General features: G+C 50.0%; 7 protein-coding genes and 1 non-coding gene; 4 read left to right on the plus strand and 4 right to left on the minus strand.

The window, feature by feature from the left end:
* Positions 1-1380: 1380 nt before the first annotated feature.
* Positions 1381-2946, minus strand: FFUJ_06253 (probable LAP3-member of the GAL regulon; the record flags this gene model as incomplete). XM_023579557.1 has 2 exons in its annotated part: positions 1381-2683; positions 2735-2946. The coding sequence occupies 2 exons, from the start codon at positions 2944-2946 to the stop codon at positions 1381-1383; spliced, it is 1515 nt and encodes a 504-aa protein (XP_023432372.1).
* A 901-nt stretch (positions 2947-3847) lies between these two features.
* FFUJ_06254 (probable woronin body major protein precursor) lies at positions 3848-5303 on the minus strand (the record flags this gene model as incomplete). XM_023579558.1 has 3 exons in its annotated part: positions 3848-4410; positions 4476-5067; positions 5196-5303. 3 exons carry the CDS (start codon positions 5301-5303, stop codon positions 3848-3850), a joined length of 1263 nt encoding a protein of 420 aa, XP_023432373.1.
* Positions 5304-9247: 3944 nt separating this feature from the next.
* Positions 9248-12581, plus strand: FFUJ_06255 (snRNP-like RNA-binding protein; the record flags this gene model as incomplete). XM_023579559.1 has 3 exons in its annotated part: positions 9248-9280; positions 9336-9650; positions 9702-12581. 3 exons carry the CDS (start codon positions 9248-9250, stop codon positions 12579-12581), a joined length of 3228 nt encoding a protein of 1075 aa, XP_023432374.1.
* Positions 12582-12772: 191 nt separating this feature from the next.
* On the minus strand, positions 12773-15219 carry FFUJ_06256 (related to annexin XIV; the record flags this gene model as incomplete). XM_023579560.1 has 2 exons in its annotated part: positions 12773-13096; positions 13153-15219. 2 exons carry the CDS (start codon positions 15217-15219, stop codon positions 12773-12775), a joined length of 2391 nt encoding a protein of 796 aa, XP_023432375.1.
* Positions 15220-16189: 970 nt separating this feature from the next.
* Positions 16190-17380, minus strand: FFUJ_06257 (uncharacterized protein; the record flags this gene model as incomplete). XM_023579563.1 has 2 exons in its annotated part: positions 16190-17044; positions 17108-17380. 2 exons carry the CDS (start codon positions 17378-17380, stop codon positions 16190-16192), a joined length of 1128 nt encoding a protein of 375 aa, XP_023432376.1.
* A 1403-nt stretch (positions 17381-18783) lies between these two features.
* On the plus strand, positions 18784-20287 carry FFUJ_06258 (related to methyltransferase; the record flags this gene model as incomplete). XM_023579564.1 has 3 exons in its annotated part: positions 18784-19510; positions 19562-19766; positions 19822-20287. The coding sequence occupies 3 exons, from the start codon at positions 18784-18786 to the stop codon at positions 20285-20287; spliced, it is 1398 nt and encodes a 465-aa protein (XP_023432377.1).
* A 1136-nt stretch (positions 20288-21423) lies between these two features.
* FFUJ_06259 (related to sterigmatocystin 7-O-methyltransferase precursor) lies at positions 21424-22956 on the plus strand (the record flags this gene model as incomplete). XM_023579565.1 has 5 exons in its annotated part: positions 21424-21708; positions 21754-21799; positions 21847-22518; positions 22573-22838; positions 22897-22956. The coding sequence occupies 5 exons, from the start codon at positions 21424-21426 to the stop codon at positions 22954-22956; spliced, it is 1329 nt and encodes a 442-aa protein (XP_023432378.1).
* A 224-nt stretch (positions 22957-23180) lies between these two features.
* tRNA lies at positions 23181-23262 on the plus strand. The gene has a single exon. It is a non-coding gene (tRNA).
* The last annotated feature ends 34 nt before the right edge of the window (positions 23263-23296 follow it).

Genomic DNA, 23296 nt, shown 5'->3' on the forward strand with positions numbered 1-23296 from the left:
ACTCATGGGGTGCCAAGTCTTGCTTGAACTGGTTTATGCTGGTTTTGTGTATGAGTTTGCCTCAGGGCCGCGCAAACTCAATGCGAAAAGGAAAGAAAGAAAGAAACACATTAATTCAGTTATTTGTCACTGCGGGAATCATCGGCTTCCAGTCCCAGTCCTTGTGAGAGTTGTTAGGCCGGGGAATCTTTGATAACAAAAGCTTTATATACCTCATATCAGCATCAAAGTTATTTACTCAGTGCATTTTCTTGGTGCCATCTTTTTGAGAGTACTAGTAAACCGGGAGTGATAGCCTTCTCACGGCTATGTTAAGAGCATTGTACCTTCGGGTATGAGTAATCGAGAACTATGAGACCGTTCATGTGGCTGATCAATGTTTGCACTACTGAAACTCGAAAACTCGACCTACCTTTTCAACCCGGGACCTCAGAGCTTTCCTGATGGCCGATGGGTTTTTTCACTCCTAATCAAGCAACGGTAGAGGGGTCCTGCTACTCACACAACATATCCACATCGCAGCCGTTCATGTTCATAGTACAGCCAAACCGAGCCTCCTGAACTCCAAAGGAGTTACCTACGATAGTTTCTTCCATCGGACAGACACTTCAGGGGCAATCTAAACACAGTCAACTTTTGGAACTCGAATACTAATGAGAACAAGCACTGAACTAAAACCACAAGACTATGTGGGAGGAAAGGGTCTAGGGAAGGTGAACGTGCTCAAGAAAACGCCTTGGAGTAAGAAGGCGTCCACAAGCCTTCTCGAGAGAAGACCTTTCCTGAAACCAATTTGCCTCCTGAAGCCCAGAACTTTCCGGGACTATTGCTTCCCCAGTGCTATGAGCTCTCCAATGCCCGCCAGACCATCTCGAAATGGGGCTTCTCGTACTGAAACGAAGTCAAACACAGATGGAGACTGCTTTTGAAGATACACAACCTGTGAAACAATTGCAGAATATCTGGGAGAAATCGAGTTGCGCGTCATACGACCGGCTGTCTTCTCGTGGAGAGATCACAAGCAAGCATGAGCTCTGTTCTCAGTCACACTCCAATTGCAGAGTAGATTGCCATCAGGGTGCCATAAAAAAGATCCGACACTGGATTGCAAGAGAATCACCATCATACTATGCTCACTAATCCTCCCATGGCCATCTTCTCAGGGATATTGCTTGTCATTACTTGAATAAAACAATAATTCAGGACCTGGTAACCGACCCACGAATGATTCCATGGCAGGTTTCACGGAGCACGGTTATTCTAAGACCGTTAGGGGAATGTTTAAACTATATTCATTCTCTGGCCAGCATCAATCTGATAAAAAGGAGTCTCAATGTCGTCTCGCAGCAATAGCTTCGCATCCTCAACAAGAACGCTCACTTAGGCCAGGGCACCCATAGGATCCCATGGCGGGAGAACAATCGCTTCCTTCTTGAGCACATCACGAACCTCCTTGCTGCAGAAGCGAGGGTCTACAACAGCCTGATAAACAAACTCGTCGAGCCAAGCATCACTCATAACAAACCATCCTTTGTCACCAGCCGCAGTACCCCAACTGTTCTGCACTCTCCAACGGATAGGCTTGCCGGTCTCCTCGTCCAGATGAACTGCAGTCAACACCATAGCGTGAGTCATCTGGCTCTCCTGTGTCGTCAATCGCTGTGCTTTGCTCATGCCGAGCAAGCTAGTGTTGAAACCAAGTTCGTAGTCGATGAGATCGAGGTCCATAATGCCCGACTTGGAGTCGGAGAACTTACCCACGTCACTGCCGAAGAAGATGGGCAGACCAGCCTTGAGCATCTTTATGCATGTTCCCTTGAGGGTATCGATATCAACGTTCACGTAACTCACGCCACGTCCACCCACGATGTTACCAAGTCGCGAAACAGAGAGGAGAGAGAGCGGCTCGTGCCGAGGATCGTCCACAAGTGAGATCATACTCTCGATGGTGCTGGAAGTGATGCGGAAATCGGAACTATATATGTTCTTGGCGAATTCTTTAGGTGTAGCCTTGAGCTGATGTGACTTGCCATTCTTGTCGTTGTACTGCCAGGTGAAGGTTTCCTCGGAGCTTGGTGGTGGCCCAAGGAGAAGAGTCATGATGAGAGAGATCTCACGGAGCATTTTGTCTTTCGCCGACGAGAGTGTGGTAGCTGTGACACCACTCTTAGAGTTAATTAGACCCCGTAGCTTGAGTGCGAATTCACGAAGCTTGGTCTTGATAACACTATTAAGAATGCCGGAGCTCTGGGCATTCCATGTATCAGGGTAGAGTGTCTGAGGTACTAGACCATACTTCTCGACAAGGTTATAGACCATGTCCCACTGGCCACCATCAGAAACAATGTCGCCCAGTAAGGTTTGAACGACACGTCCTTCAAGATCCTCTCCTGCGGTATCGATGATCTGTTCCAGGAACCAGTTTGACTTTTCAAGCTTGTCCCAGAAGAAGAGATACTGCTGTGAGAGCTCAAAGCTCTCGAGATTATATCGCTTCATGATGGCAATTCGGAACACGTTTGTGGAGGCAAACAACCAGCAGCGGCCGCTTGAGCGCTGGTTCGTGATCGGATCTCCCTCGAATGGGATCTTGACATTATAGATCTGCTGGTCCGCGATTTCGATCGGCAGTGAAGTGAGCACCTGTCTCGGGTTTGCTGAGCTCAGTGCCGTGAGTGCGAGTCTCGGTGGATGTTAGCCTGGATAGGAGCGCCTTGACAGCGGGAAACCTCACTTGTTCTTGGGATCTTTGAGAATAGCAGACTGCCAGGACTCGAGAACATGGATAGATAGACCTTGAGCCTCGCGAGTCAAGGGTCCGACCGTGCCCTTCTCAGCGTCGCTGCTAATTTCGACGTATTCATCATCCTCCTGGAGCTGGAGACTACGGAGGCGCTCCATGACAGCCTTCTCATGAAGTGTTGGCTTTGATGGTTGAGCACCCATGGTCACTTTAATACACGGGGTTGCGCGAGGTGATGGATGGTTTGGAGAAGTAAACGTGTAGGAGAAGAAATCGTGCGCTATCAAGGTTTAATGAGAACTTGTGACAGAGTTTCGTCACGCGCTGTCTCATCGAGCATGCCCGAACTTGCGTGATTGATTATCAGGCTGTACGGAGTACATACCCATCCATCTAAGCTCTGTATTACGTTAGCCTCGCGCGGGGAAACACCTTGATGATAAGAGCTCTCGGTACATGCAATATGCCTTAACCACCATGACAATCATTAACAGAATGAACAGAGCTTGAATTGATTAATATTTATTATATATAGTAAAAAAGAAACTCACCTGGAGAATAATGAATAAAGCCAAAAGGTCACTGAACAACAAGCCAGACGACGGCAGTTGAAATGTAGGGTAGCAATAGACTTGGAGGTGTCGGCACGTCTGGGCCGCGTATCAAACAACGGGGAGGCAGCATGTTTCTGTATATGGTTAGTTCAGGGAACCTTGAGAGCTCAATTGCCACTCCTAAATCTCAACAGTGCAGTCAGTCAGATGTTAACACGGCGGGACACAGACGTTTAGCTTTATGTAGATGCGGAATCAATTGACAATTACTACAGTCCATGTACAGAACTTTCCCATCTACGCAAAAGACTCCAATATTTCCAGCTAGCCAACATGATTTATCCAATCTCGACACAAACAAACTTGAACCATCTTGATACATACAACAGATCCCCAGGAAACTTGACATTGTACAGGTGACTCTCAGGACAGTCTGGATCTACTCCTCATGATCGAGGTAAGCCCAGTAGTGCTGCTCATCAACTCATTATGGTGTTGGGAAATAGTCGCGTTACAAGCGGCTGCCCGTCTTCAGAAAACAGTAACACGCTTACAGGCGAGAGCCGTGGATGACCTTCATGTCAACGGCGAGCTCACGAGAACCGTCGTTGAGGACGAGGACACGGACGGAACCACGGCCAGACTCGAAAGCGCTGTGGAGGCGGGAGTAGAGGTTGGACTGGTCAATGACGGGGAGACCCTGCTTGACGTCACCAGTCTCGGTCATGGCAACGATTTGACCCTCCTGCATGTCGAGGACACGGTACTGCTTGAAGACAGGGCCGAGCATGGACTGAACGACAACGCTAGGGGCAGGGTTGGAGATGAAAGAGGACTCCTCGTGGAGCTGCTTGGTGAAGAGATCGACACCAAGGTAGCGGTACTGACCGGTGGCAGAGGAGGTAGAGATGCGGATGACCTGGCAGGGACGGCCCTGGAGCATCAAGAAGTCACCCAGACGGATGTGGTGGCAGGGGATGCTGACAGTGTTGAGAAGGCAGTCAGCAGAGGGACGGGGACCCTCGTGGATGTCAATCTCAATATCGCGACGACCTCCATGGGCGATGCGATCACCGAGCTTGTGAGCACCGGCGCGGAAAGAGTTGTATTGACCTGCTGACAAGTTAGCTTGGACTGTTCGCGAATTCACTACTACTACAAGACTGGTATTAACTCACCGTCGTCGTCGTAGTAACCCATCTTGGACTTGGTGTTGTCGACCTTGGTAGTTTCGACGGTTTCTTCAGTGAATCTCACGTCCTTCTTGTTAGATGGACGAGCAACAGGTGTGTCAACGGTGAAGTTGTTGACCTGAGTTGTCTTGGTATCGCGGTACTGAGGCTGGGAAGAGCGGCCGTCAACAGTGAAGTTGTTGATTTCAGTCTTCTCAGAAGTGTATTGAGGTCGGGAAGAACGGCCGTCAACAGTGAAGTTGTTAAACTCGGTCTTCTCGGTCTGGTTGTACTGAGGGCGAGATGAGCGTCCGTCAACGGTGAAGTTGTTGATTTCAGTCTTCTCGGAGGAGTAGAATTGGGGAGCGGGTCGGCCTTCAACGGTGTAGTTGTTGGCTTGGAAGTTGTCTTGAGTTTGGTAGTGAGAGTGAGAGTGAGAGTGGGAAGTAGGGTCTTCAGTGGAAAAGGCTTGGGCAGGGCGGTAACGCTGGCGGTATTCACGTTCAGCGAGATCGATGGGGGTGGAGTAGTAGGGATGACGGTGGGTGTCGACCTCTACGTGAGTGTGAGAAGTTTGGTATTGGGAGGGTGGTTGGTACTGAGAGGGTTGGTATTGAGAGGGAGGTTCAGGTCTGGATTTGTCTGGGTTAGCTGATGGATGTCTATAGTATCTCGCTTGCGTATCATATGGCAACGGGAGGCGGGCGGCCCCTGAGGTAACTCCACCGCCTTGCTCAGGCCAGAGGGCTTAAGCGCACTAGTGGACCGGGGATGTGAAGCAAAAGCAAATTGGGTACCCAGCCAAGCTGAGGTGGTTGGCGCGGTAGCGTACATGGGTAGGGGTGTGATGTGAGACGGTGTGTGGTGAGATGTGATGTGATGAATTGAGATGGCTGGGGGGACTCATGGGGCCGAAGCGCCTGTGATGAGTGTGGGTTGTGGCCAGCCGAGTTGAGGAAAGCGAAAGTGAAAATCGGACTGCGGAGGAAATGCTCAGGGGGGAGGGAAACGACAATTGCTACCGTCACAAGTGATAGGAGACATGCTTTGACATGTTCCACCTGATCAACATGAGCGAGAGAGAACTGCCCTGACCTGGAGAGCTATGATTTCGCAGGCCATTGCGGACTCGTCTCATACGGTCGGCAAATAGGTAGGAAACGTGTATTATCGAACAAAACCAGGGGGCCAAGGAAGTTGTAAAATCGGACATACCGTCGCGAGTCTTCACGGATAGTAAAGTGCTCTTCTTCGTGCTCGAATTTCTGGACACCGGGACGGCGGTAACGTTCTTCTTCACGCGTAATACGGACCTCTTCTTCGCTAAAGCGTTGCTCTCCGCGAGGAGGAACCTGTTCGGCGGTGACAGAGACAGAAGAGTATTGACCTTCCCGTCCGGCTTGGGGCTGTTGGGGCTTGATCTCAACCTCTTCGTGGGTTTTTGTTTCGGTAACGGTCTGGGTATGGGATTCGGATTCCCGATATGTCGATGGGAAGATGCTGAAGGGAACGGGGACGCGAGCCTCAAAGTCCAGATTTGCGACTTTTGATGGCGCGAGAGAAGCTTCTCATACAACCTTCCGAAACTCGAAAGGAAGACAAGAAGTTCTCTGGCTCTTGTTCCTAGAAACAAAAGTCGAAGAGAATGGAAAAGAATCGGTAGATGGCGAGCGAGGGCCTTCAGTCGTTCTTTTCTTCTTGTCTGGGTGAGGTTTTGTTTTGACGAAGTTGATGTGGATGGCGATAATTGGAGGGAGTAGGAGGAGAAGAGGGACCGAACAGGACGCAGAACGAAACTGGGCTTTTGAAGACGGGGGCAGGATTGGACGACTTGAGCCAAACTGAGCGTTGTGTTGCTCCCTCGGCAGCGCTGTGTCCTGTTGATCCGTTCTGTCCTGTTCTGTCCCAGCGACCCAGCCCTTTCTCACGCACTTTGCCCTCTCCATCGTTTTACCTCGCTCTCTCACCCCCATGGGCGTGTCGATTGTCTCTGGCTTGTTGTCGCCGATTGCTTGTTTACCACTCGTCTTGTTTACTTGCCAGGGGGTTAGCATGTCGTTCTATTTACCTCTTACCAAATCGAGTATAAGCTCAAGACCTAGGCCCCGTATGTGGTAGTGCTCCCCACCCACTCTCATTATTGCAGCCCCGTCTTGGCCTCGGAGTGCCACTTTTATCCCTTCCTCCTGCGTCTCAGCCAGAGACATTCAGCCAGCCATCGAAGCTCTCGAAGCTCTTTGCCTTATCTGACCTAGCCTGACCTTAGCTTCAGCCAGTCATGAAGAGGCCAGCTACCTAGCTGCCCGCGTCGTCAGCACAGGTTGCACAGCTATCCGCCCATCCTGTTCCACGCAGTTCCTCTTCCAGCTCCGATCTTCTCTCGCCCTTGCACGTATCCGAAGGGCCCATGCTCTGATGGCTCCCAACTGCCAACTCCTGACATCAACAGTAATAATAGAAAGTGGAACACAACCCCATACGAGAGATGGGACATTGGATCCGTCACCGCTCCGCATCCATTGAGCCTGGGAGACTGTGATGAGCGGCATCCCGTCATTTCAAAGCCTGGGGTCGAAGGTCTTCCCCTGCCTTCACATTCGTCTTAAAGCTCTCCGTCTGTCTACCCTTACCAGTGCTCCGTTCCTGGCAATTGGAAGAGCCTAGCAAAACAACAAAACAATGACTGTCCAGTTAGAGTTCCTCTTGAACGCCACATAAGCACCATGTTTAATCAGGGGGCGGGGACCAGCATCGAGGCACTTTAGGCACTTTGAGCGCTACCACACAGTATCCCCAACCACTCGTTTATCATTTCACCAAATGGCTTTCTGTCTATTGACGGAACTCGAAAGATGATAAGGACTGCCCATTCTGAAAGTGCCGAACTGCACCACCCCCTTCCTGTATTCAATCAAGATTGGCCGGAGAATGAATGACAAGCGCGGAAACGGAATCAAGTCCTCAGACCTCAGTGATAGATACCCAGTTGGCCAACGGCGCGACGGCTGTTTGAGGGGCTCATGCAAGTTGTAGCCTTTGTCCCATTGGCTGCCATGTGAAATCCCAACCTCCCCAATTTAAGTAACTTTCGAATGGTTCAAATCAGCACACACCAGCTTTCGTTCAGCTGCAGCGGAAGTGGATGATCAGGCATGCGTGGAATCAGTCGTAATGAGCCTGCCGTTGCTGTCGTGGAAGCCAACCATTGGACCTTGAAGCAACGTTTTATGCAAATGCATTAATTAGTGCAAGTTCTGTTCAGTGGTAGAGTGGTCGTTCCCCAAACCCTCATGACTGAAGTACTGTACGGATAAAGCCTTGCCTCGGTAACAGTTTGGCCTCAGAAACTGACGTTGGGTGTCAAGCTGGCCTCCTTGCTTTCATCAGTTTCAGAGGCTCCTACCGTAGCTACTAGTACCTATAGTACTTAGCCCGTGTTTGAAACCCTGCCGGCTCATCACGTCGTTCGTTGGCTGCAGGAAGTTTTGCCCTTACTGCATTCAATGCATTATAACTGTAATCATTGACGTCTGACAACGTCCAATTGATTGCATGCTCTTCTATTACAGTGCATCCATGTGATTTCCGCTGACGAAGCACAGTCTATTATTTCATGGTTAGTCCGGATAGATTCTCACAATCAATAGATCAACAAACTTAGTAGGCTTCTATTGAAATACGCCAAGCCTTGGTGTGGTCTCGGCTTCTGGTTGCTGTGACAACTAGAAAGCAGTAGCAATTTGCTGACTATGGATCCTTATTTGAGTTGTTAATTTGCGACCTGGGCCTGATAATCTCAGGCCACCACTAGCCTCTGGCGTCAGCCTTCAGGTCCCAGCCGCGGTTCGAGATTTGTACCCCGTGCGAAACGCGATTCGCGAGCGGCTTTGATGTTGCATTGAATGGATCGATTGATTTGAAGTTTAGTACGTAGTCAACAAACTGAACAGAGTTCCTCGGCCCAACGGCATCTGCTGGATTCTCACGTGTGTCCTTCTGCCAAAATCCGCGGCCGAGTTCGTTGAGACTTGTGTTGTGCCGATGCCGTTTTCTGAGACAAATCTGGGGTAAGCCGTACATACGTTACGTGACGATGCGTTTCGCGTGTTATCAGAACCCCGATGAAGATGCTAACGCAAGTCTGATGCGCATTTTCAGATTATATCTTCCGCATATTCCATCGATTTCACTGGGCTCCAATAGTAGTATTTCTACGAATAAGGAATTCCCCAACCGTTGCTGCAATGTGTTTACATAGTTCTCCATGTTGCCTTGACGTCTGGGTAACACGATACGGCTTATTTAGTAAGACGGTCCAGTGCGTTCCTTCTGTGGATTGGAAGATCCTCGTACCGGGCATCAGCCGATTTTCGTTTTTTATATGAATCGCTGAAGCTTCTCACGTCCTCCTGAACCTAGTAGTAGCCACACGCGTAGAAGGACTAACGTTATCAGGATCAACTCTAGTCCGAGGTTTTTGAAGCATCTAAGCATCTAAGGTGTCGAAGCCATTCAGAACGAGGAGCATACCTACCTAGTGTATTGGCCTCAAAGATTCTTGCCTGTTCATAAGAACAAGCTTCAATGGCAAGATTCTCGTTGAGTGCCTCGGTGGTTCATACATATAATGAAATTCAGTCACGTGTCACATGGATGATGTCAGCATCGTGCCCCTCCAACTACCCCACGACAACCAAGTTGCCCGCGATGATGATGTCGCTAGTATAGCTTGATATTTTCATGATTGTATAACGCTGTTTTGAGCGAAGCACTTGAAAATGAAGCAAAGATTCTCTTCTTTGGATGTTAAAGTAGGTCTTTTACCGAAGCTACTACCTTGAACTGTTTCCTAATTATTGAACCAAGATCATTGCGCATGAGCTCCAGGAACGACTGGTGACTCTTCGACTCTCCAACGTATACGACCTTTCGTCCAAGATTCTCCTGCTCAAGTTTGCGAAACCAGACAACAAAAAGCAGCTTGTCATTGACACGGGCTTCCGCTGCCACTTGACGAAATTCGCGCGTACAACTGCTGCGGCCCCTTCCGCTTTTGTTGCACGTTTAAGAAAGTTTCTCAAGACCAGACGGTTGACGTCAGTTAGACAAGTGGGCACCGATCGAGTTCTCGAATTCGAGTTCAGCGATGGCCAATACAGATTGTTCTTGGAGTTTTTTGCTGTGCGTCAATTGCCATACGATCCAGAAAAGCCACTGACCTTTATGTCTTAGAGTGGTAACATTATTCTCACGGATGCCGACTTGAAGATCCTTGCCCTCGCAAGAACCGTTTCAGAAGGTGAAGGTCAAGAACCTCAGCGAGTCGGCCTACAATATTCCCTGGAAAACAGGCAGAACTTTGGCGGAATACCTCCTTTGACAAGAGAAAGGGTACAAGATGCCCTAAAGACTGCCGTGGAAAAGGCAGCTGCCGCTACTGCATCATCAAAGAAGCAGAAGGGTAAACCTGGTGGAGATCTGAGAAAGAGTTTGGCTGTGTCAATTACAGAGTTGCCTCCAGTGCTTGTGGACCACTGCCTGCACACAAATAATTTCGACACTACTATCAAGCCTGATGAAATACTGGCCAATGAAACGCTGCTGGCCGAGTTGGTTAAGTCACTTCAAGAGGCCAGACAAAGTGTGGAAGAGCTCACCAGCTCAGAAGCATGCACTGGCTACATATTCGCGAAACGTAGGGAAAGAACCGAGGGAGCAGAGGCAAGTGACGAATCTAAGACGCAGCGTGACAATCTTTTATACGAAGATTTTCATCCGTTTGTCCCCTACAAACTCAAAAAGGACCCCACCATTGAGATCCTTGAATTCACAGGATACAATGAGACAGTTGACGAATTTTTCTCATCTTTAGAGGGTCAGAGACTGGAGTCCCGACTAAGCGAGCGAGAAGCAGCTGCGAAGCGCAAGTTGGAGGCCGCGCGAAATGAGCAGAGCAAACGAATCGAAGGGCTTCAAGAGGCACAGGCCCTCAACTTTCGTAAAGCCGCCGCCATTGAAGCGAACGCTGAACGAGTTCAAGAAGCTATGGATGCTGTCAATGGATTACTCAGCCAAGGAATGGACTGGGTAGATGTTGGCAAATTGGTGGAACGCGAGAAGAAACGGCACAACCCCGTTGCTGAGATTATCAAACTTCCTCTAAATCTTGCCGAGAATCTCATTACGCTTGAGCTGGCCGAGGAAGAACTCGAGCCAGAGGAAGACGACCCCTACGAAACGGACGACGACAGCACCCTTGGTGACGATGAAGGTACATCGACAGCAAAGGCAAACCAGGCCAACAAAGCCCTAAGTGTGGAAATCAACCTTGGACTTAGCCCTTGGAGCAATGCTCGAGAGTATTTTGACCAGCGGAAGACGGCCGCCGTAAAGGAAGAAAAGACCCAGCAGCAGGCCTCAAGAGCCCTGAAGAATGCAGAGCAAAAAATCACCGAGGATCTCAAAAAAGGGCTGAAACAGGAAAAGGCACTGCTTCAACCAATTCGCAAACCAATGTGGTTTGAGAAATTCGTTTGGTTTATCTCATCCGATGGATATCTTGTGATCGGAGGCAAAGATGCCCAGCAGAATGAGATGATCTACAAGAAATATCTCCGGAAAGGAGATGTATACTGCCACGCAGATCTACATGGGGCATCGAGTGTTGTCATCAAGAACGACCCAAAAACTCCTGATGCGCCCATTCCTCCAGCAACACTGTCTCAGGCCGGATCACTCGCTGTATGCTCGTCGAATGCTTGGGACTCGAAAGCAGGCATGTCTGCATGGTGGGTAAACGCTGATCAAGTTTCCAAATCTGCACCGACAGGCGAATTCCTACCGGCAGGAAGTTTCATGGTCCGGGGAAAGAAGAATTTTCTGCCTCCAGCTCAACTTCTACTAGGTCTAGGTGTTGCATTTAAGATCAGCGAGGAGAGCAAAGCTAAGCATGTTAAACATCGCCTTCACGATGCCAAATCTACCGGTGGCGATGATGCTTCGGCAGCAACGCCGCCGCAAACAGAAGACAGGGCAGGCGATCTGAGTGAAGTTGAAGGAGAACAATCAGCCGAACCTTCTGACAATGAATCCGAAGACGAACAACGAGACGAAGAGTCACGCGACAACCCCCTTCAAGCTTTCGGTAAGGATGAAGACCGCAACGACGAGGCTGAACAGGCCGAAGAAGGCTTGTCTGATCTCAAGATCGCGGATGACACAGCCAACGAGGCTCATATCCAAGAAGTGGGGAAACTAGATGAAAATGAAGCAGTGGGAGTAGAAGCAGAAGAGCGCGAAGACGATGAGTCAGTTAGACCGGACGACGAGACAGCTGGTAAGCCAGTTGAAACAAGACCGAAGAATAACGGTCCCAGCTCTTCGAAGAAAGGCCCTGCAAAGCGAGGCCAGAAGGGCAAGGCGAAGAAGATCGCCTCAAAGTATAAGCATCAAGATGAGGAAGATCGAGCTGCCGCAGAAGCTTTGATCGGAGCAACAGTTGGACAAAAGAAGGCTGAAGCCGAGGCAAAAGCTAAGGCGGACCGTGAGCTCGAGCTCGCTGCTGCGAAAGAGCGACGCCGCGCGCAGCACCAACGAGAGCAGAAAGAGACAGCCGAACACGAGGAGATTCGACGTGTTATGATGGAGGAAGGTGTTGATATTCTTGATGAGGACGAAGCCGGCCAGATGACTGTGCTTGACTCCATTGTTGGCACGCCTCTTCCGGGAGATGAGATCCTAGAGATCATCCCTGTTTGTGCTCCTTGGAACGCTCTCGGACGCTACAAGTACAAAGCGAAGTTGCAGCCCGGCGCGACCAAGAAGGGCAAGGCAGTTAAAGAGGTTCTCGATCGTTGGAAGGCAGCTTCTACCAAGAAGGGTGTTATTGACGAAACCGCTCGTGATACTGAAAGGATGTGGCCGCGTGAAGTTGAGCTTATCAAGGCGCTCAAGCCTGAAGAGACATTCAACGTCGTACCGGTCGGTAAAGTGAGGGTCATGATGGCTGGTGGTACTGGCGGAAATGCTGCTGGAGGCGGAGGTGGTAACAAGAAGGGTGCAGGCGGAAAAGGGAAGGGCGGAAGAGGAGGCAAGGGTTCGAAGAGATCATAAGCAGCGAACAAACGTTCATATTAGCATCAAGTTGAAGAAAATGAGTTGAGGTTGAAGTACATATAGAGTGCTATTTCTAGAAAACCCAGTAACGTCTTGCCATGATATCCAAGTGCTGCAAAAGATGGGCAGCTCTTCCATGTCACACACAATTCCTCATATTATTCATGAAATCATAAATCATAACTTGCTCATCTCACGCTATAGCTGACCTTGTCAAATTTTCTGACGTCGTCAGGCATACGTGCAATACACAATTCACCACAGAATTCGCCCCATTCACCGCTCGTCGCATCGCGAACGGCGTCTCTCATGGCCCTGCCATAGCGCTCCCGGAAGGCTTGCTTCACAGCGCGCATGTGGTGTGGATCCCAGTGGTATCGAACGAGACGTGAGATGAGTAGCTCACGGCGAAGGCCATCTTTACGGGACGCTGAGGTGGCGTGATGGATGAGGAGGGCATCACGAACAGGACGATTGATAACACCATTGAGGATATGGGCTAAGAGTTCACCCTGGACAATGTTAGTATCAATTCATCAATTGCAAAGGGGGAATGGCTAGGCCTTACCACAAGATTTCCGCTCTTCTTGAGAGCGTCGCGAGCAAAATTGGAGCGATACTGTCGCTCATATTCCTGCAGAATGGCGCGCAGATGAGAGTCGCTTCGAAGTATGATGATGTTGATCATCGCCGTCTCGCCACCCTTTTCAGACCTCACAGATCGACGCAAGTCAGCCACGTCCTGGTCAACAAGAGCATAGTCAATTGGCACAAGCCGACCATAATGATCGTATTCCTCCATGCGCCGCTCTTCCAAAACAAGGAGAACAGCCTTTTTGAACTTGTCTTCTTTAAGTTCTTCCTTCATACACTTGACGAGGCTGTTGTCATATTTCTTATCTGTGAATGCATCCTTGATGTAACGTATTTCACCGTTGGTGCGTCCCATAAGAGACTCAATGAGAAGCTCCCTGCGAGTCTTGTCGCCCTGATACCAGAAATTGGCCCAGTACGCCTCGCTCTCCCACATGCCGAGAGCAACGGAGTAGCAGGCCTTCATCAATAACGGATCTTCGTCTTTGAGACGAGCACGAATATGCTTGGCGATGTTCACGCCTTTGCGCTCAGAACCCGTCTTGACAAGTGCCTTGTAATCCGCGCGAAGCTTCATCACTTGATCGTGCGTCAAGCTTGGTAGGATTTCAATGAGTGGCTCGGTGTCGGGACGGTGGCTCCCCTTGAGGGCCTGTGCAAGTTGAGTGGTGATATCTTCGGAGTCATGGAAGCGGGCACGCCGGCTACGGCGTCTGCCATCGCCCTCATTATCAGAACCCAATGGAGAGAGCGCCTCAAGAGCTTTATTGTCATCGCTTGGGTGCTTTGATGCTAGCAGTAGAGGAGACGGCATGGGCGAACAGTCCTGATAAGTACCATAGTATGACTCGAGCATAGGCGACGGAGGTGCATTGGCTAGAGATGCGCCAGCCAGTCCGCCGGCGGCCAAGCCTCCCACAGTCAGCCCAGTGTTGATGCTGAGACCTGACATTCTCTCACTGGGGGGCTGAGGGGACTTGTCTTTTCGGCTTCGGTGCTTGTCCCTAGACCGCGATCTGTGACCGTCCCTTGATCGTGATCTATGCCGGTGGTGTTTGTCTACTCCCAGAGTATCTCGTGGAGGCGACTTATCTCTCCGGCGTGATCGTGATCTGTCGCGCGACTTCTCGCGCTTTCGGCTACTTGAGTCGACAGTCAAGCGGTCTGAGCTAACTCGGGGACCGGAAGACCTATCCCTGCGTCGGTCACGGTGTTTCTCATCGTCGCGGCTTCGAGGCTCAACGTTCATGACGTTGGCACTCGAGCCGTAGGTGTCGTCGTATCGTGCATCTTCCCTTGTCTTGCGTGAACCATACTGGTCAACGGATGGATTTCCGGTTTCTCGATGAGAATATCCGTAGGGTGGTTGTTGCGCATAGTACGAGTCTTCAGCACCTGGGGGAGGGTTATATGTAGTCATAACCTGGCTAGCGGTTGACGGAGCTCCGGTGGCCTTTCCATAAGCCAAGTCCGAAGAGTTTTTAGGTCGCACAGGCACGGGAGGCTTTCCGTAGGCCAAGCCATCGTCATCCTTGTCCTTCTCCTTGTCGTTGCCTGAAGATCCAGTGAGCTTGCGCATGTACTTCTGTGGCAGGAAGCTAAATTTGTCTTCGTCTTCCTTAGCACGAGGCTCTGCATTTTGAATGTATGGGTCTCTATCTTTCTCGCGGTGGCGGTCATCTGGGAAGGCTCCTGGAAGGCTGCTGTCGACCCTTTCGTGTGAGGAACGATATGGCGAGTCTCTTGGCGGAGAAGCGGTTCGATAAGTGGGCGGCCGAGGGTCGTAGCTGTACTGAGATGAGTTTCCGGGAATCACAGGATAGATTCCTCCCTCTTCGGGATAAGGTAGGGCGCCGCTTGCTTGCGGTGCGCCTGGGCGACTATAGCGATCATTGAGATCATCCTCTGGATAGATGTAACTTGGCTCGCGATTATCGCTGTAGGAAGGGCGCTCAGGTGCGACATCGCTCCTTGAACGACGGTCACGAGAGCGAGATCGAGAGCGATCCTTGCGGGACCGGTCATCAGGCTTGAGAGACATGGTCTCAGTTTCGTCGTGTTCTGTTTTTGTTCTGGAGAGGCAAAGAGCTCAGCTGTTGAAATAGAAGCGGGGATCTTTGGTTTGGAGGCAGGGGGGTCTCAGTCTCGGGTCAAGAGGGGCGCCAACTGAGAGAGGTTTTCAGCAGCAAGACAAACTGAGTAGCAAGAGTTCGACGATGAGGAGAGGCACTCGATATGAAGAAATGGATAAGTTCGAGAGAAGATGCCCAATTGAGCAGTAAACTCAACATTTATTAAATGGTCACACGCCGCCTTGAGCGTCAATGGCGGGCGGACCGAGAGAATGGAGGGGCTGAATGAGACCTGACCTGCAGCAACATCCATACATACATGCGCAGCTACGGTGCCTACTCCTGCTGTGCTTGGACCTGGAGCTCTTGAAATATTCTCTTATTAGTGGACGAAGGGGGCCGGAGAGATCGTCATAGGGCCAGAAGGGCATGGGTCACACAGGGAAGCGAAAGAAATGCCCACAGGGCAGACCAGTTAAACATCTGCTGAGGGGCTCAACTGAGGGAGATCGGGGGACCCCGAGCGCTAAGAGCGTTCACCGTGCCGCTTGCTGGGGTTTGGTGGTGGCTGTCACAGAGGCTGAGAACAACGTATTGTCCCATTCTTGCGGGGCAGATGCAGGTGAGAATGAGGAAGAAACATGATGTGACTGGATGGGATTGGAGGATCCAAATGTGTTTTATTGATTACCTATTCAGTTGACCATTGCGAGGCAGTGTAAGAAAGTTGAATGCTACGACGTTGTGTTCTCTGCATACTTAGGTACCTTAGTAGTTAGGTACGATGAGATTTATGTTTGATGGTAGCCCACTGCTCGTGTTTGGTCAATAGGTAAGTCAGAACCATGAGCCGAAACCCCTGCCGAGAAGAGGCATTTGTCTTGAGAAACTTCCTATCGTGGCCCCGAATCATCTGAAATCATCTGAAATCATCTGAATCTATTCTTGCGGCACTCGTTCGCCTCGTTGGAAGACATATAACGCTTCATCCTTCCCAGGAAAGGATGGCAACGCTATCTTTACTACCATAGTCCAGTCCTCATGCTCCTTCGCCATAAACTCATCCATGGTGACTCCCTTGAATCCTGTGTAACCGTTCCGATTCTGCGTGCCCACAACTGCGATAGTGTCGCCGCCAAAGGCAGAAACCAGTTTCCGCGTAAATCCTCCCTCAGTGCCGCCACCAACACCTCCACCAACAACAGGATACACAAGGAGGAGAACCATGCCTTCACCGGTCGAATTCTTGCGTAACCACTTCACGCCGTCCGATATGATTGTGTCGTTGACCCAGTTGACTCTCCATTCACTCTGCATGTTATCCACCGCATGCACTGTGAGGCCGTAGCGTCGGAGCATATAGGACCAATAACCATTGCCAGAACCGATGTCGACAATCGGGCGCCCGTCAGACAGAATTTTCAGGATGGCCAGGCTCTCGTGAGTTGGTGTTGCGCAGCCAAAGTGATGCATGAAAATTGGAAGAACATGATGGGACATTGGGACACGTTCTGATGCCAGGCAAGGGCCGCACCATTCAAGAGAGTGACATGACCACATCCAGAAGTCGAGATAGGGATTTGCGCTGGGCGGTTGCTTGCTCTTGGGGATAGTGAGTTTCGTTACAAGCCCAGGGTGCAGATACCGCTTGCTCTCAAGGTTGGCTGCGACTTCACGCCTTATGGAATCCTTCTTAGCATTTGTTCCTAGATTCTTGAGAAACGCAGCAGTAGCTGTTGATGGTCTGAAGATAGAGGTGTATGCCTCAATGTCCGCTTGAGGAGGCGGTTCTCTCTACATATATGTTAGTTTCACAGATTATTACTCCTCGGACATTGCCCATAGGCAAGTTCTTACAGGTGAGCCATCTTCATTGCGATACCACGCGTGTAAACCGTTGACACCTCCAAGGTTGACTACTGACTGGACTTGGGCAAGTTTCACACTTGCCACGGCATGGTATGTATAGGGATCCGGATCAGGTAGTTGGAAAAGCACTCGACTGGCGTTGAAGAGATCATTTTTCAACAGGTGGTTCAAAGCCTCTCTCTGACGGTCGGCATCCTCAATGAGTTCATCTGGGCTGAAAGATGGGCTTCCAACACAATGAACGAACCTGGATTGGGGCATCTTGAGGGTTAATAATGGCAACCTATCGAGAGATCATTCACAACAAGTGCCTCGGTTCGATATGGATGACGTTATACTGTTGGCATAGAATTGAGTTAGCCATGGGTGGTAGGCATTGTGTGAAGCCTCTCCCAAGGTGGACACAAACTAGGTAACTTAGCACCTTGCTAAGCCCACACTGGCTGCCCTGACACACAATGCAATTGGATATCTACTACGGAGTATTAAATATTATTTCCATTCTATAAGCCGGAAGGCCATCATATCGCGATGTTATCCCTCGACCATTTGTCGCGGAGCAGTCCTGCACCCCGACCCCGAAGAGAAATTCGGTCTGACGTATCATTTATGAGCGGTTTCGCTCATTTGTCGCACTACGTTCGTTGCCCTCGGGCATAGTATAGTAGGTGCGCTGTCGTTGGTTGGGATCCGCTGGTTTGCTTGCTTTTTACCGACCTCGATACCAAAGTTGGTAATGGATCCATGGCTAACAATGCATTTGGTAACCCCCTCGAAAATTACCAAGCCATGCCCGTTCTTTGTTCTGACTTCCTCGAATTTAGGTACTCAAGTGCCTCGTGCTTGTTTGTGATGGCTAGAACTTCTATCGCCAGCGTAGTTCACTGGTAGTACAGAGCCAGATGATAGAGTTCCGTACTAAGGGGGCGCCTGGCAGCCTGGCTGGAACAGTCTCTCGCTTTCTAATTCTAATTGGCATGGCGGTAATCTGCCACCCGACCTCTTGGCACGATCTGTGCCGCGCCTTGATTTATTAGTGTGATATAATGGATGGATGGATCGCCGTCGGGGCGGGTGTGGAAAACCTCACTGGCGCTTGGGTTAAGAAATCAACGCTACCGCCTGCCACCTGCCACTGCAGCCCCACAAGCTCAATGTAAGTCAACCGACCCTACCTACCTTACCTACCTTACCTGCCCGCTGCCTTCATCCATTGCAGGACGCGCCTCTTAAAGTCTCCCTTCTCCATCTACAGATGCTTCTGCGCTTGAATCCATCGTCTTGCATCTATCTTCGATCATCTTGTTGATGTTGCCTTGAAGGCAAAACCCTCGTCTGGTTCAATTACTGTGTTCAAATATCAAAACGGAGCCCCCTGTATTCAGATCACCCTGCTCCGTACCAAACTTGCCTTGGCCGACCCTAAAACAACCTTGCTTCGTCATCGGAAGACTCCAACACTTTCGACCGCCTCTCCAATTGCTCCCCCCACTGGCAAAATTCAGAGAGAATCGTCATTAAACACTCACTGTGTTGCAATTATCATAGCATATATTTCACTTCACTCCAAAGCTGTGCTTTCGCAGTCACAAAGAACACCAAACAGCCTATTGCTCTTTGGTTATATCCGTCTTCCTCCCGGCTCATGTTCGTTCTGGAATAAGATGGACCCAGAACCACAGAGCCAGACACAGGCATTCCCGCCTTCTACCCGAGGAGACACTATGAAACACGATGGCAAGCCAATTGATGCTAAACAATCAGAGGCCAGCGATCAAGCGAATGCCAAAGCAAGCATATCAGTTCCATCTGGAGCCGGCATTACCGAACAGAGAGTTCCTGGCGGCAGCACTGAGCTCCCATTGCAACCAGCAAAACCCTTCGACATCTTCAAAGACGTGTATGGAGTTAGTCGTACGCCAGGCCCCCCAAGTTCAGATACAGAGAACCAGCATCGACCCATCACGTCTCCTCTTACTCACCCCAATGGTGTCTCCATGTTTCCAGGACTATCAGTTACGGAGCAAGAAGCCATGTCTCGACAAGCTTTTGCACAGGCGGAAGACAACATTGTTGCCGATAGTGACGAATACAGTTCCATAGGTGATGCTGGATCTGATGCCGGATACGGGAGCGACAATATGAGCACTGCAAGTACATCCATCGGGTCGTCTGTTCGGGACTACATGTTTGAGAATGGTCGTCGCTACCATAGCTTCCGAGCCGGTGCCTACAACTTCCCCAACGACGACATAGAACAAGAGAGGGAGGACATGAAACATGCAATGGTGAGACTTCTCTCGGGCCAGAAATTACATTTTGCGCCAATAGACGAAAATCTGCAAAACATACTTGATATTGGAACTGGCACAGGAATCTGGGCAATCGAAAGTAAGGTCAATTCTCTTTTCATTTTCGTCTCAGTAACTAATAGTACAATAGTGGGAGAACAATACCCCAGTGCTCATGTTCTAGGCATCGATTTATCACCCATCCAACCGACATGGTTGCCGCCCAATGTTCACTTCATGGTTGACGATGTTGAGTCTCCTTGGCTTCATCCTCAGAATCATTTTGACTATGTACACTCTCGGCACACAGTTCAAGGCATCAAAGACTGGCCTCAACTTTTTAGTAATGCTCTCCAGTAAGTGTCAACTCTGTCAGAGCCAGATCCTTGGATTGTACTTACACGATCTCAGGCATATCAAGCCTGGAGGCTGGATGGAACTCCAAGAAATTCATCATTATCCCCACCATGCAAGAACAGGAGACGCTGTCCCGCCACACGAGCACCCAGTCGCACAGTATTGGACATACATTAATGAGGGGTTAGCACAGCTTGGTGTAGACTTCCCTGCGGCAGCAGGAGGTAAATTGGCTACAAAAATGCAGGCGGCTGGCTTCGTGAACGTCACGGAACGGATATTCCATGTGCCTCTTGGGACTTGGCCCAAGAATCAAGTGCTTAAGACTGTCGGACTGTACTGGCGCACCATACTGACGGATGGCTTACAAGCAATCGCATTGGGCCCCATGTCAAGGGGCATGGGCTGGAGCCGCGAGCAGATTGAGGTGTTTCTTGTCGATGTGCGAAGGGCGTATAGCGACCATACGTCCCTTTTGTATATGCCTATGCACATTGTCTATGGGCAAAAGCCATACTAAATCGTCGAACAGAATCAGAGTACACAAACGAATCAAAAGTCACTTCACGTTCAAAGAAATTACAAGGACATACCAAGTCGACAGCCCTATTATGGTGCAAGGTATCGTGTGGCCGCTAAGGATGCAAGATGGAATGGAGGCGGACGCTATGCTATCTACCCGATAGAACCGGTCGTGGTCTTGGCTGTCTATGGCCAAGCCTCAATGAGAAAAGAGAGCTAGCACTGGGGTATTTGGCCTCGACATCTGATTAATCAACCTTTGGCATCATCCGGACTCATCAATCTGCACGACGACCGGGGTCGAAAAGATTGATCACCCACAGCAAGTGCAGCTTGCTGGACAGATATTCTGGACACAGAAGTTCAGTGAACAACTGGAGATTGCACGTGAGTTCTTGATTTTCGTCCAGGGTTCTACATGAAACATGTCTGTCGGTCATGGGTCTTCAGCTGCTGTTGATGCACGAAACACTTCTACATAGGACAGGAGAATTTCCCCACGATGCAGAGGAGCAGGCATTTCCGTTCCAGACGTGCGATTATTAGGGAACAAGACTGCACGACCCAAAAGCTCCGCGAAAGACGCTTGGTGTTTTTGACGGAGGATGACGGCTTGTAGTAGATTTACTTATGCAGCCAAGCTTCGTGCCACCAGTACCAGCACTTGCTAGCTTCCGTGCTAGCTTGTGGAGAAACTAGGAACATATTTTTAATCTAACCAAACCTGTGTTATCGTAACTACGCACCCCAGCAGTCAATGTATTGTAGAGCTCCCAGGCCATCTGGACTCGACCTTCAGGGATTAAAACCACAGCTTGCAGGACACACACCAATCATGACGACTTTAGAACCAAGCGCGGAATTCAGGCTTTACGCACCTCGCCACATGTTCCACTGGCATTTTGAGGAATGATGGTGGGTGCGGGTGGGTAGATTTGTTCATGCCGCCCATGTCTTGAGCAGAACAGCTCATGTATCCTCGCTACCTTGTTTGTACCCGCATTGGTCATGATCATAGTCTAAGGTCTAGAGTCAAATTGGGGCCATGATGGACAACAATGATGTATAAAACCGCGCATCCCCACGTCCCTTTGCAGCAAGGACTAGGGAACACGACCATTTCACTTGTTCAACATGGCTGAATCACACATTTCGTCCCATTCGCAGAGCCCGCAAAGCCTGGACACATCTCTCATGGTGCAGCTAGCTAGGAAGATTACTGAAGAGACGGAAAAGCTCGATGGGTATTTGAAGGCCAATGGTCTTCAGGACTTGGGTTTCGATGTCAATGCCCCGGGAGATCTCCCCAAGCTGCCGGATGATATACAGAGAAGTCGCATTGAGATCTCCTCTGCGACCAAACAGCTCGAGCTTCTTGTTCGAGGACCCAGAGAAGCTGTCAGATGGGGCATATGGAGTGTAAGCTTGCCGCCTGTGCATTGGCCCAAGTACTAACACAAAAAGTATCTTGACACCTTGAGCCTCCACATACTGAACAGCTATGGAATTCGTGAGCTCACCAAACCTGATTTTGTCCTCATACCTAATCCTGAATAGCCAATCTCGTACCTCTGGAGGGATCTATTGCTTTGGCGGAACTCCAAAGCAAGACTGGACTGGACCGCATAAATCTGGCTCGCGCTCTTCGTCATGCTATGACAAATAAGATTTTCCAGGAGCCGACACCGGGGTTCATAGCACACACTGCCGCATCAAAGATGCTTGCTCAGGACGCCAGTCTCCAAGCCTGGGTAAGGTTGAATGGAGAGGATTTCCTACCAGCCGGGGCCCATACCTTGGAGGCTCTTCGTGCCGACCCAGAAGCGACCTCACTCACACGGACGGGCTTCAACTATGCATGGGGGACAGTGGATAAAGAGCCGATGTTTGCAACATTCGGCAAAGACCCTCCCAGAGGAAAGCGATTTGCAGAGGCTATGGCAAGCCTGACAGGCGGCGAGGGCTATGAGGTTCGCTACCTCGTCGATAGCTACGACTTTTCCGAAATCAACAACAACAAAGGCACATTGGTGGATGTCGGTGGTTCCCATGGCTTCGTGTGCGTCGATCTAGCCAAGAAATGGGATAAAATGAAATTCGTGGTACAAGATTTAGCAAAGACAATCAGCAGCGCCCCAGAGCCGATATGCGCAGATCAAGAGGTAGCTCAACGCATATCTCTCCAGGTCCATGATTTCTTTACTGAGCAGCCAGTCAAGGATGCCGATGGTGAGATTGACACAATTTACTCCTCGAGTTTCCCCCCCTACTGACACAACCAAGCGTACTACTTCCGCTGGATACTCCATAACTACTCCACCCCATATGCCGTCAAGATCCTCAAAAACCTAGTCCCAGCTCTCAAACCGGGTGCGCGTGTCATCATCAACGATCATTGTCTCCGTGAGCCGGGGGCTGAAAACTACTGGGATGAAAAAGTCATGCGGAGTATGGACCTGTTGATGTTGACCTTGTTGAATGCCCAAGAGCGGACAGAAAAGGAGTTTGAAGAGCTCTTTAGGGCTGCCGACGAGCGCTTCGTGTTCAAAGTAAGTCACTGAAACGCTTCGCCTCTGACTGTCGTGTATACTGATATATCTCTTAAAGGGTGTAAGCAGACCGGAGGGATGTAGGATGAGCATTATCGAGGCAGTTTGGCAGCCTTGAATGGGAACGGCGTGTTTGAGAGGCAACAATTTTCGAAGAAGGAGATGGCAATAAAGACATTAGTGCACAAGAATGATATAGGTCAAGGAATGCAGAGAGAGACTGCCCGGATACCTGAATGTTTTGGTACTGAATGATAGTCTCGGGAATCCATGAATCGTTAGGTAGCAGCAGCTGGAGATAACCTCCATTTCGGCAAGTAATGGCACAGTCCTATAACAAAGCGTAATTGGTTTAGTGGTAAAATTCTCCGTTGCCATTCGAGCAGCGTCGGGGAGCCCTGGGTTCGATTCCCAGATTACGCATTGCTTTTGAATCATTTTTGAAGCTCCTTTTTGTC

This window comes from Fusarium fujikuroi, chromosome FFUJ_chr06 (genome assembly GCF_900079805.1).
Source record: "Fusarium fujikuroi IMI 58289 draft genome, chromosome FFUJ_chr06".
NCBI lineage: Eukaryota > Fungi > Ascomycota > Sordariomycetes > Hypocreales > Nectriaceae > Fusarium > Fusarium fujikuroi.